This window comes from Chiloscyllium punctatum, chromosome 5 (genome assembly GCF_047496795.1).
Source record: "Chiloscyllium punctatum isolate Juve2018m chromosome 5, sChiPun1.3, whole genome shotgun sequence".
NCBI classification, from domain to species: Eukaryota; Metazoa; Chordata; class Chondrichthyes; order Orectolobiformes; family Hemiscylliidae; genus Chiloscyllium; species Chiloscyllium punctatum.
Window position 1 is genome coordinate 143,298,876 of NC_092743.1, and position 13,466 is coordinate 143,312,341.

Here is a 13,466-nt window from a genome sequence, read left to right on the forward strand (position 1 = left end):
TTTTGCCCGAAACGTCAATTTCGAAGTTTCTTGGATGCTGCCTGAACTGCTGTGCTCTTCCAGCACCACTAATCCAGAATCTGATTTCCACATCTGCAGTCATTGTTTTTACCTAGTGTTTGTTAGAGTCCTTGCACGGTATTTTGTAAATTATGATAGTTTTACATGTTGTCTGTATAGGGTCTTTCAAGCTCATTAGCTGCTGTTTTAGTGTGTTGGTGGGTTTGTGGGCTCCCATGATGCCAAGGGGTCTGAGTAGTCTGGCAGTCATTTCCGAGATGTCTTTGATGTAGGGGAGAGTGGCTAGGGTTTCTGGACGTGTTTTGCCTGCTTGTTTGAGTTTGTTGCTGAGAAATCGGCGACTGTGTTTAGTCAAACATTTAATAGAAAGCAGGAATTATCAGCAGTGTTTCGCCTGAGGCCCACTGAAAATGTTACCTACTAGGGTGATGAAACATCTGGAAATGAAACTTCCAGCTCAGCGAGCAAACCTACACTCAAACTCATTATTGCTAGAAATTATTCTCCTTTGGACTTTGTATTCTAATCACAACTGATTCTTTTTAAAAGCAGTTAAGCATTAGATATGATTAACTATGTGAAGTGACAAACTAACATCTCATGGTGTCATAATTTTTGATTACGATAAACACACAAAGATGTGAATAAATGGTACTTGCTACCAAATTAATTTTCTACAGTTTAATGTATACTCAACTAACTCAGATTTAACAAGAAATGGTTAACATCTGAGTGCAAGGGACAAATTTCCAAAAGTGAAAATCTTAAACAACTTCACATTTCCATACAGAACAACTCCTTTTGAAAGCTGCAATACCGGATTTATTATTCACTGACTGTGGAAAAAATTGTAACACACATCACAAGAAATACTGCATTACAATTTCAAGGCTCCTCTTCAAGCAGGTTATTGTAGGTTTTGGAAAGTATTTGCTGGAAATCAGACTACCGCTAACCAAATTTAAACTCACTGTCAAATTTCAGCAGTAAAAGATAGCATTACAACACAATGGGAGTTGGGAATTCCCACCTCCCCTAAAACAGCCCTTGGCTTATCAATAGCCAACACCACGTTTGGTGCTTTGGGCTACACAACATTGCCTGCTGAGTGAGAAAGGCAGTTTAATCTGATGGATATTGATTTTAGAAGACACCAAAACTAAATGCTGTACATTATATTAGCTTTTTTAACTGATGAAAACAGAACAGAATATAATGAAACCAGGATGCCTAATACTGAATTGGTTTAATAATAAAGCTAAATTTCATTGTATTTTTAAGTACATGTATTGTCCATTTGTAAACATTTACTTCACCAACAAAAACCAAAAAAAAACCTTTTTCAGAATACGGTATGTGTTTCTATTGCTACTAAGCAATGCAACTAGTGAATACCAATCAGAATTTGGTTTCTCTAGACTTTTGCTTGTTCTACAGTACATGTCACTGCATATCATGGGTCACTTTTATTAAAAGCATTGTTACTACAGTTGGCAGCAATTTACATCTTATCTTACATGATAGCAGTTTTCAAAATTGTTTAAAAAAACATCACAACAAAGAAAACATACATTTACAAAGTCATGTTTGTAAACTTCAATGCTAGTAGAACTGAGGTAATGCTGTTTAGCTTTGTGGCTAAAGTAACAAAGTCCTTTCTTTAGAGAAATGTACCTGAATTTTGTTTATAACAGTGCATTACAAGAAAAAAAAATCATGAGACAATGCAAATCAACTGTAGTTTAAGTCAGAAATTGTGGTCACCCTTTAGGTGTTTTATTGTCCAGATTTTTTTTAAAAAAAACATTCAACAGCTGCCAAGTTATTGCTGTGCCTCTGGGGTGAGACTTTCACACTATCGTGGGGATTGTCAGTGTGGACTCTATTTACAGTCAAATCTATAGGCATGATATGTTCTACAATGACTCTTGTCCATCTGTGCTCTTCACAGCAATGTTAAATATACATCTTCATTATTCCTTTAGAAGCAGAACTGCTTCAGTCACTAACAATCACATGCCATGATTGAAGTTTGCTGCCTATCTCAAATTTACTACTGGTGAAAAACAAAAAGCAGGGCATTTGTTTCAACTTCATTGCTTAAATTCAGACACAATTTTGTACTTGATATCGCTTCTATGATAATAAATAATGCACTGCATAATACTTATGACCAAGACATCTTTGACATCTGCATAACATGACTTGGAACTTTGCTACACTATGTTACAGAGATAGCTTAAAAAACTATGTGTGGACATTTAATGAATATGTAAACAGTAGGACTACAACTTGAAGAGTTTTAAAACACTTAAGTAACTGGAAATGTAATTAATCCTCATCATCATCATCTCCCTCAACTGAGTCCAACCCTGTCGCCTGTGCCAACTCATCTTCCACAAGAGAAGAATCTGCTGCTTTACTTGGGCTTCCCATAGGATCACTGTCATCTGAATTGGCTTCGCCTTCAATAACACTGTTGTCCTCAGTTTTTCCATCTGTCTTATCCTCCTTATCATCATTTGAGCTTATTGTGCTCTGTAGTCCAGCCAGTGTATTATGAGAAAAACCAGACAAAGTCATGCCAAGACCAGGAGGAAGAAACATGGATGGGTAGAATAATCCAGGAGCCATAGTGGAAAGTAAGAATGGGTTGAAAGCAAGAGGGTTGTTGGATAGTCCAGTGTTTGAAGGAGCTGTGAAAGAACTGGAACTTGCATTATTAGAATCAACTGCAGATTCAGCACTGTTTATTTCCTTATCTTCATTTTCCTTATCATTTTCTTTATCATTTTCTGTTTTAGAGGAAATGCCACTTTCTGTTTCGCTTGGACCCGATGTTGCTGAAGTACCAGGCGTAGCAGTCAAGGGGTTACTTAACAAGCTTCCCAGTCCAAACATATTGGGTAGCCCTGCCATGCCTGGAAGCATCAGTGGTAGTAAGGAAGCAGGGTTTTTTGCATCTCCTCCTGTAGCTGTTGTAGCAAGACTTGACGGGAAGCCCATCAATCCAGCTAGCTGAAGATTCTGCAGGTTCTGTAAATTCTGCAGGCTTGCTAGATCCATACCAGCAAAGAGACTGTTCATCAGTAGTGGGTTTATTCCTGAGGCTGAAGCAGCAGCAGCAGCTGCAGCAGCTTTGGCAATCTCACTTTTAGGTCGTCTCCCTCTTCGACTTGCTCCTTCCTCTCGAACAACTGGGCCAGTGAGAACACGATCAAACATGGACTCTGGTAGAAAACCCTGAAAAAAACAACTTTTACGTAATTCCTATAATTCCGAAATTTCTCTCAACGTTCCCTGTTGAAACACAAGGAAGAACCAATGACCTGTCCTTTTTCAGCATTATTTAACAAATACTATAAACAGCAGGGACAAAAACACAAGTTCAAAAGTATTGTCACTACTCCAGGAAAGAGAATAGTCTCTCCCAGAATTTATGAATCATATAGTGGACTTGCACAGTTCAGTCTTACACAATCAATTTCATCTTTACATTGTGGTATGTATTGAAGAATAACATTTTAAGTTGACTTTCAGGCATTTCGAAGCAAATCAGTGTGTGCTATAGTTTAGGTAAAAAAAAGCAAAGTGCAGTTATTAGCTATAACCTGACACAAAGTTGACTATCTACCAAATACATGATCTGTGCTGATTGAATACTGAAACAAAACTCAGTTTCCAAAGTCAACAGACATTTTCTACAGCCTGAGTGAGTGTATTTATTTTGTTTCGCTAATACAAACATAAGACTGGAATAGCTCCACTTACAGACTGCTTGACAACATCAGCCCAGTCAGGTGCAACAGCAAACTCAGGATTTTCTTCAAGCCACCTTGGTAGATCCTTCATTGGTGGGGCCATGGCACCACCCATCTAAACAAATTCAGGGAGACAAAGGATTAATACTTTGGGTAGCGTATTCCTTTCTATTACACAGACTTTTAGATTTAGGAGAGTTGAATACAAGTTAGTTACATAGTATCATTTACTGAAAGATTACCAAGTTTACCAAGAAAATTCAGCATTTCCAAATCATCGCAAACAAAATTACCTATTTCCAGTGGCTACTAAAGAGGGTGTGAATACAAGTGCCATGCTCCTAAACTAGCAATCACCTCTATATAGACAATAAAGAAATTAAGCTGTTGATTATTTAAGTAATAATAACAAGGAAAAATATACACAATAATTTTCAACAGGTCTATCATTTGGATTATCATAATGCAGCAAGCAATCCCCTCTACAAAAAAACTGTTATAGAAACTGATATGTTTGATCACCAGGTTTTCAGTTCCAAAGACTACAATACAATTTTATAAACTTAGTTATATGTAAGACAATTCACAAAATTTACATGTGCACCCTGAAAATACAAAGCACTTTGCTTAATACTTTTAAGACCCATGACGTTACATGTGTACATATTTTTTCCTTCACAACGTTAAGTCAAGCGTATGGCTAAGCCAACTAAATCAGAAATCTTAAAAGTTACAATGAAATATCTGTGGAATTGCACACAGGGGAATAAACTACTTTTCATTACAAGTTCTAATAAAATATCCATTAAATCATTGTAGAGTATGAGAAAATCAAACGGCAGGTTTACCATCCCATGACAAATGTAATACTGCATTTACAATTTATTCAATGTGCCTTTAACTTACTGATCTGAAGATATTTTACATTTACACCTGCTAAAAGAATTGACAAATTAAATGATGAAAAATTAAGTATACCTCATCAATTTGGTCAGGAAACAGGGGCTTTGGCTCAGAAGTTACACATTCCAGTGCTAGTTCAGAACGTGAGCATCAGTGTAGTAATTAGAGTGTTTTCATTATCATAAGTTCTGTACTTTGGATGTATCATTAATCTAATTGATTATTTGATTATCCTGGTGCTTATAAAAAACATTTATCAGTGCTATTCAAAGAGCTTCAGAGAGTATGGTATCCCACCCCATCCCTGGTATCCCATCACAAAAATATTTACTAATACAAAAAGCAGGACAAATCCAACCCAGCCAAATACTGCCCCATCAGTCTACACTCGATCATCAGTAAAGTGAGGGAAAGTCTCAGTGCTATCAAGCAGCACCTGCTCAGCAAACCTGCTCAGTGATGCCCAGTTTCGGTTCTGCCAGGGCCACTCAGCTCCTGACCTCATTACAGCCTTGGTTCAACATGGACAACAGAGCTGAATTCCAGAGGAGAGGGGAGAGGGACAGCCCTCAACATTAAGGCTGGATTCGACCATATGTAGCATCAAAGTGCCCTACCAAAACTGGAATCAATGAGTATCGAGAGCACTGAGTTGGAGACATAGTTGGCACATATGAAGATGGTCGTAGCTGTTGAAGGTCAGTCATCTCAGCTCCAGGACATCTCTGCAGGAGTTCCTCAGGGTAGTGTTTTTGGCCAAACTATTGTCAGCTCCTTCATCATAAGGTCAGAATTGAGGATATTCACTGATGATTGCACAATGTTCAGCACCATTTATGACTCCTCAGATACTAACACTGTCCATGTTCAAATGCTATAAAAACTGGACAACATCAGAGTTTGACAGACAAGTGGCAAGTAATATTTGCACCACATAATTCTCAGGCAATTATCATCTCCAATTAGATACAATCTAACCACTGCCCCTTGACATTCAACAGTGTTAACATCACTAAATGCCCCATTATCAAACATCCTTGGGAGTATCATTGGCCAGAAACTTACCTGGACTTGCCATACAAACATAATGGCTACAGAAGGAGATCAGAGGTTAGGAATGTTGCGGCAAGTAACTCACCTCCTAACTCCCCAAAGCCTAACCACCATCTACAAGGCACAAGTCAGGAGTGTGATGGAATACTCTCCACTTGCCTGGATGGGGGCAGCTCCAACAACACTCAAGAAGCTCAAAACCATCCAGGACAGAGCAGCCACCTGACTGGCACCACATCCACAAGTATCCATTCACTCCATCACCAGCACTCAGTAGCAGCAGTGAGTACTATGAAAAAGATTTTCAGACAAACCCATGAGATCTGTCAGATCTATCTTCCAAACCCATGACCACTTCCATCTAGAAGGACAAAGGCAGCAGATACATGGGAGCACCACCTCCTATAGATTCCCCTCCAAGCCACTCAGCATCCTGACTTGGAAGCATATCGCTGTACCTTCACTGTCACTAGGTCAGAATCCTGGAATTCCCTAACGGCATTGTGGGTCAACCTACAGCAGGTGGATTGCAGCGGTTCAAGAAGACAGGTCACCCCCACCTTCTCAAGGGCAACTAGGGACGGGTAATAAATGCTGGCCCAGCCAGCAACGGACACATCCCAGGAGTGATTTAAAAAACTGGTCACCTATCCTATTGACGTTGGTGGGATCTTGTCATACACAAAGTAGCTATCATGTTGATCGTAATAATAGACTGGTTAATATTTAACCTGCCAAGTCTATACTATTTCTCTGCAAAAGCATATCATGAAGACCAACACCCCTTTTCTCCATAATCCTGCAACATTTTCTTTTCACACACATTGTCACTGCACTTAAGAAGTAATTTGCTGGTTACAAAGAAATTTGGCAAGTTCAGTAATAAAAATTTAACTGGCACTATACACAAAAAAGATCAGTACATCGGCGCTCATATTGTTCTCATACCTGCTTGAAAATTCAACGTGGTACAAAAGAGAAGCTAATTTCAGTGCTGACAAAAGATAAATGGCTTAAGTGATTCGAGGTCAATCAGATAACCAGTTCTCCCTCTTTACATAGCCATACCTTTTTCCCATTTCTTTTATTAACAACAGGCACTCTTTCATCTCCTGTCAAAGTGTTCACATCCAGTTTGTTAGGATTTCTACAGCGATGCCTTTTCTGTTTAGGTTTTTGAAACGGGGTCAACAGCATCTCACCACTCTTCTGCAAAAGAGGGAAAAAAGTCAAAAAGTTCACTTGCATCCTTTGGCTAATATACATTTAGTAAAACATTCACAGCTCTACGAATACCTAGCAAAATGGCTGTAATTTCTACAAATGCTGCCCTCTCAATATACAAAGAGGTTTTGGTAAATTTTCAACTTCATATGCTTACGTGATGAGAAATTCGTAGTAGCTGCATTTTAGTGGTAACTGTTCTGTTGAAATATTGTTTACAAAACTAAAACAATGGCTCTGGAAAGGTCACAAACCATGTTTTTACACTTTGTTCCAACGGAATTATTTCCAAAAAATCTAAACAGTTTACAATCATATGACCCAGATTCCAACTACAAGCTTTCGGATTTCCTGCTACGCTGGTCTTCAACTACACACCTGCTCTGAATCAGAATCCTGAGGCTTACTTTGATGAAACTGTGGTCAGTTAAATTCTTTTTAACAGCAAAAGGCCAATGGACCAAACTGAAGAAAAGTTCGAGAAGATGCAGAACATTGGACAAGAATTGAGCTACATAATACAGATTTGTTTTAAATAATCAAACAGAGACAGAGAAGCTGTTAGGAGACATGGAGAGATTACAAACTCCAACTTCAGAGCTGGACTAAAAAAAACACTAAAGTTTGAACTCGTGAAGTGATTTAAAAAATCCCACTGCACCACCTTCTCATATATAACCAGAGAATATGGCAAACCTATTACAGTAAATAGCTATGTTTGAAACTAGATGAATCACAGGGCTTGAGTGAAAAACAACTTCAACTCATTAAATGGAAGCTAACAACATTAAGGGTGCATTAGTCAACTATTACTTGCCATATATGGTGCATGTGTCACAGATCTAAGGATCAAACTAAACTTGCCAAAAAATTACAGATCCAATGAATAAAAACTATGGCAAACTGAAATATATAGTATAATTTTATATGAATGCCTCAGTAATTAATCCTTGTGATTGTTAGCATGGGTAAGCAACAGCTTTGTAGATTACAGCAAGCCTGGTAGTAACAACAGAATTCTACTTGCACATCTGGTGCAAACTAGCAGTTGAGAATAAATTTTTTTTGTGAGTTTTGAGAAGATTTGTAGCTTAGGTTGAGGTTTGGGACGTAAGCTTGCTCGGTGAATTGCAAGGTTCGTTTTCAGATGTTACGTCACCATACTAGGTATCATCATCAGTGAGGTTTCAGTGAAGCAAAGGTATTAGTGACCCACTTTCTATTTGCATGTTTAGGTTTCCTTGGGTTGGTGATGTCATTTTCTATGGTAATGTCAGTTCTGGTGGTAATTTTTCTCAGAGGGTGGTAAATGGGGTCCAAGCTGATGCGTTTGTTGAGTGTGTTCTGGATGGAATGTCATGCTTCTAGGAATTCTCGTGTGAGTCTGTTCAGCTTGTCCTAGGATGGATGTATTGTCCCAGTCGAAGTTGTGTCCTTCCTCATCCGTATGTAAGGATATAGTGAGAGTGGGTCATGGCTTTTTGTGGCTTGTTGATGTTCATGTATCCTGGCGGCTAGTTTTCTGCCTGTTTGTCCAATGTAGTGCTTGGTACAGTTCTTACAATGTACTTTGTAAATGACATTAGTTTTGCTTGTTGTCTGTATAGGGTCTTTCAAGTTCATTAGCTGCTGTTTTAGTGTGTTGGTGGGTTTGAGAGCTACCATGACGTCAAATGTCAAAAAACTTCAGAAATCTGAAGAATTAAATAAGACAGACTTCCAAAAAAATGAAGCCATATGGATCCAACACACTACACTTCTACGGATTACCCAAAATTGACAAACCAGGAGCCCCCCATCAGACCCATAGTCTCACTACCTGGAACACCAACTTACAGACTGGCCAAGGAGCTACACCAAAGACTAAAACACTGAGTAGAAGACTCACTCCACTCCATTCACTCCACCCAAGAATTCCTCAAGACCAAAGACGCCAAGATAGAAGAGGATGAAATAATGGTCTCCTTTGACATAACAGCCCTAGAGTCATCCATCAACTCCAACCTGGCCAAGGAAACACTGACTACACTATTAGAAGAACCAAAGACACATACACCAAACACCACCAACATCATCACCAAGCGAATAGATCTATGCCTTACCACCCAAATCACTTTCGATAACAAAACCTACAGACAAATCAATGGAACAGCCATGTGATCTCCAATATCAGGATTCATAACAGAGGCAGTAATGGAGAGATTTGAACAAACAGCTCTGCCAACCATCCAGCCCAAACTTTGGGTCCGCTATGTGAATGACACCTTCATCATCACTAAATGAAACAAATTAGAGAAAACCTTGAAGACCATCAATAATACTCTCACTGGCATAAAATTCACTAAAGAGGAGGAAAACAACAACAAACTGCCATTCCTAGATGTCACAGTCGAGTGAACAGCCAATGGGGAACTTCAAACCAGCGTCTACAGGAAAACAACACATACAGACCAAATACTGAACGACAGAAGCAATCATTCCAACATCCACAAACGAAGCTGCATTAAACATTATCTCAACAAGCCAACACACACTGCAGCACAGAAGAACTACACAGAGCAGAGGAAAATCACCTATATAGCGTATTCAAAAAAAAGGGTACCCAATGAACACAGTGCACTAATTTCTCAGCAACAAACCCATATAAGCAGACAAAATGCGTCCAGAAAACTCTCCCCTACATCAAAGACATCTCAAATGACTGCCAGACTACTCAGACCTCTTGGCATCACGGTAGCCCACAAACCCACCAACACATTAAAACAGCAGTTAATGAACTTGAAAGACCCCATACAGACAACTAGCAAAATTAATGTCATTCACAAAATACCTTGCAAGAACTGTAACAAACTATACATTGGACAAACAGGCAGAAAACTAGCCTGTTTGAACATTAACTAGCCACAAAAAGACATGATCCACTCTCACTAGTATCCTTACATATAGATGAGGAAGGACACCACTTCGACTGGGACCACACATCCACCCTAGGTCAAGCCAAACAGAGTCACGCACGAGAATTCCTAGTAGCATTCCAACTGGAACTCTATCAACTAACACCGACTTGGACCCCATTTACCATGCTGTGAGAGAAAGAACAGGAAATGACATCACCAACCTAAGGAAAGCTAAACACAAATAGAAAGTGGGTCACTAATACCAATGTTTCACCAGAGGCGCACTGATGATGTTACCTAGTATGGTGACAAAACATCTAAAAATGAACCTTCCTGCTCAGCGAGCAAACTTACATCCAGTTTATTTTTCGTTCTTGTACAAGACTTTGATCAGACTTCATTTGGAATTGTGTCCAGTTTTAGCCTCCACACACAGTAGTGACACTGAGGCTTTGGAAAGATGAAGAACCACAAGATCAGCGGTAAATAATCAGCATAAAAGTCTTAGACTACAGGACAATATAGACAGGCAGGTCAGATGGATTGAACAGTGGCAAATGGGAGTTAAACCTGGAAGAATATAATTTTGGAAGGCCTCACAAAGTAAGGTAGTACACAATGCATGGTAGGATCCCAGGAAGTAGAGAAGATCAGAGGGATGCTGTTGTGCATGTCCACAGATCCTTGAAGGCAAGAGGACAACTGGATAAGGTGGGTTAAGGAGGCATGCGATACTTGCATTTATTAGCTGAGGCATTGAATACAAGAGGAGGGAGCTTATCATGGAGTTGTACATAATGTTAGTTACACCACAGTTGGAATAATTTGTGCAGTTCTGGTTGCCACAAAACAGGATGCATGTGATTTCATCAGAGAGAATGCAGAGGAGATTTTTCAGGATGTTGCCTGGGCTGGAGTTATTCAGCTATGAATAGAGAGAAGCTCAAAGTTTTTACAGTGCAGAAAGCAGCCATTTGGCCCACTGAGTCTGCACTAATCTACTGAAAAGCATCCCAAACCCAGATGCAGCCCTCCACCCTATCCCCATAGCCCCACATTTATCACAGAATACCCACTTAACCTACACTTCCCTGAACACTACTGTGCAATTTAGCATGGCTAATCCACCCTAGCCTGGACATCTTTGGACTGTTGGAGGAAACTGGAGCATCCAGAGGAAACACACACAGACACAGGGAAGACTCCACACATTCACCCGAGGCTGCAATCGAACCTGGGTCTCTGGTGTTGAGGCAATGCTAACCACTGAGCCACCATGCTGCTTGTGGTGTCTTCTAGTGTATTCCTGAGAATAACTCTCAAGTAACTCAAGTTAAACGAAAGAACTGCAGAAGCTAGAGATCTGAAACAAAAAAAAAAGAAATTGCTGGTGAAACTCAGCAGGCCTGGCAGCGACTGGAGTAAGCTGATTTGAAGAGTCACAGGACTGGAAATATTGACTCTGCTTTCTCCCCACAGATGCTGCTGTTTGGCTGAGTTTCACCAACAATTTCTATTTTTGTCTCGTATAACCTGTTTGGAATAGTGGCCCTCTTCCAAACAGTAGCAGGTTTCCTCACCTACATGATAGTTAGGATCAGACTTTATGGTTAAACTACAAGTCTCCAACTAGACATGATAATCTGCAAGCTCAACATATTTCTGATTACAGTTGTTCATACAATAGGGCAGATTGTCCTAAACACTGCATACTGTACTTATTCTTCCCAATAATTGACAACTCACTGATATGTTAAGTTGATTTACTGTGATAACTATTCTAGCATCACTTTCCTGTAGATAGTATATATGTTTAAAAACGGAGATAGCGGTTCCCTGGGGTGTTTTAGTTTACCTGGTGTGTGTCATGTAAAGAAAAGCTTTAAAAGATTTGATGCTGCCTGAAACCTACAAATCAAATATTGTAATAAAAGTTTTAAAAAAAAGAGAGATTTGGATTAGGTTTCAGAACATCCTCTAAATGAATGAAACAAAAAAGATAATTATCTATTTCCAGAGATTCTGAATGATATTCTGAGAATAAAGGTAACATATTTCAGTCTAATTTTATTTTCAGTTCTTCAAAAACCCTAAAAACAATATTTCTCCTTAAAGGCACCAGTGATCATAAAAACACAATTAAATACTTTACAAAAGATCAAAGAGAGTAGTGGAAAGTTGTGTGTGGAATCCGAGGACATGGGGGAAGCGTTTAATGAATACTTTTCATTAGTATTCACATGGGAAAAGGGCAATGTTAGTGAGAATAGAGAGATACAGGCTACAAGATTAGATGGGATTGAGGTTGACAAAGAGGAGGTTTTAGCAACTTTGGAAGAGCTGAAAATAGATAAGAGCCCGGGCCTGGGTGGGATTTACCTTAGAATTCTCTGGGAAGCCAGGTAGGAGATTTGGCTTCAAAGTTTATGTCATCATTGTCGACATAACTACTGCCAGAAGACTGGAGGATAGCAAATGTTGTTCCCTTGTTTAAAAAAGGGATTTGGGACAATCCTGGTAATTATAGGCCAGTGAGCCTTACTTCAGTTGAGGGTAAGGTGTTGGAAAAGGTTATAAGAGATAGGATTTATAATCATCTGGAAAAGATGAACTTGATTAAGGATAGTCAACAGAGTTTTGTGAAGGGTAGGTCGTGCCTCACTAACCTTATTGAGTTCTTTGAGATGGTGACCAAACAGGTGGATGAGGGTAAAGCGGTTGATGTGGTGTATATGGATTTCAGTAAGGCGCTTGATAAGGTTCCCCCGGTAAGCTAATAAACAAAATACGGGGTTTTGGGATCAAAGGTGATTTAGTGGTTTAGATCAGAAATTGGCTAGCTGAAACATGACGGAGGGTGATGGTTGATGGGAAATATTCATCCTGGAGCTCGGTTACCAGTGGTATGCCGCAAGGATCTGTTCTGGGGCCACTGCGGTTTGTCATTTTTATAAATGACCTGGATGTGGGAGTAGAAGGATGGGTTAGTAAATTTGCGGGTGACAGTAAGGTAGGCAGAGTTGTGGATAGTGCCGAAGGATGTTGCGGGTTACAGAGGGACATAGAGAAGATGCAGAGCTGGGCTGAGAAGTGGCAAATGGAGTTTAATCCGGAAGAAATAAAGGGAATGCACAGTATTGTGCAGTGTAGATGAACAGAGAGATCTTGGTGTCCTGGTTCATAAATCCCTGAAAGTTGCCATTCAGATTGATAGGGCTGTTCAGAAAGCATATGGTGTGGCTGGTGTTAATTGGTAGGGGGATTGAGTTTCGGAGCCACGAGGTCATGCTTCAGCTGTACAAGGCACTAATAAGGCTCCACCTGGAGTATTACGTGCAGTTCTGGTCACCGCATTATAGGAAGGATGTGGAACCTTTGGAAAGGGTTCAGAGGAAATTTACTCGGATGTTGCCTGGTATGGAGGGAAGGTCTTACAAGGAAAGGCTGAGGGAACCAAGGCTGTTTTTGATGGAGAGAAGGAGGTTGAGAGGTTATTTAATCAAGACATACAAGATAATCGGAGGGTTAGATTAGGTGGACAGTGAGAGTCTTTTTCCTCGGATGGTGAAGCTTTAAATTGAGGGGTGATAGATTTAGGACAGATATT

General features: G+C 39.7%; 1 protein-coding gene across 1 annotated transcript in view; it reads right to left on the minus strand.

The window, feature by feature from the left end:
- Positions 1–687: 687 nt before the first annotated feature.
- The window catches only part of chd7 (chromodomain helicase DNA binding protein 7), a 350,049-nt gene continuing 337,270 nt past the window's right edge, over positions 688–13,466 (minus strand). The window contains exons 36-38 of the mRNA XM_072571578.1: positions 6,807–6,947; positions 3,793–3,897; positions 688–3,264 (exon numbers count right to left, since the gene is read on the minus strand). Of these exons, the coding sequence (XP_072427679.1) occupies positions 2,353–3,264; positions 3,793–3,897; positions 6,807–6,947 (1,158 nt within the window). The 3' untranslated portion in view covers positions 688–2,352. The remainder of the gene's footprint in view (positions 3,265–3,792; positions 3,898–6,806; positions 6,948–13,466) is intronic.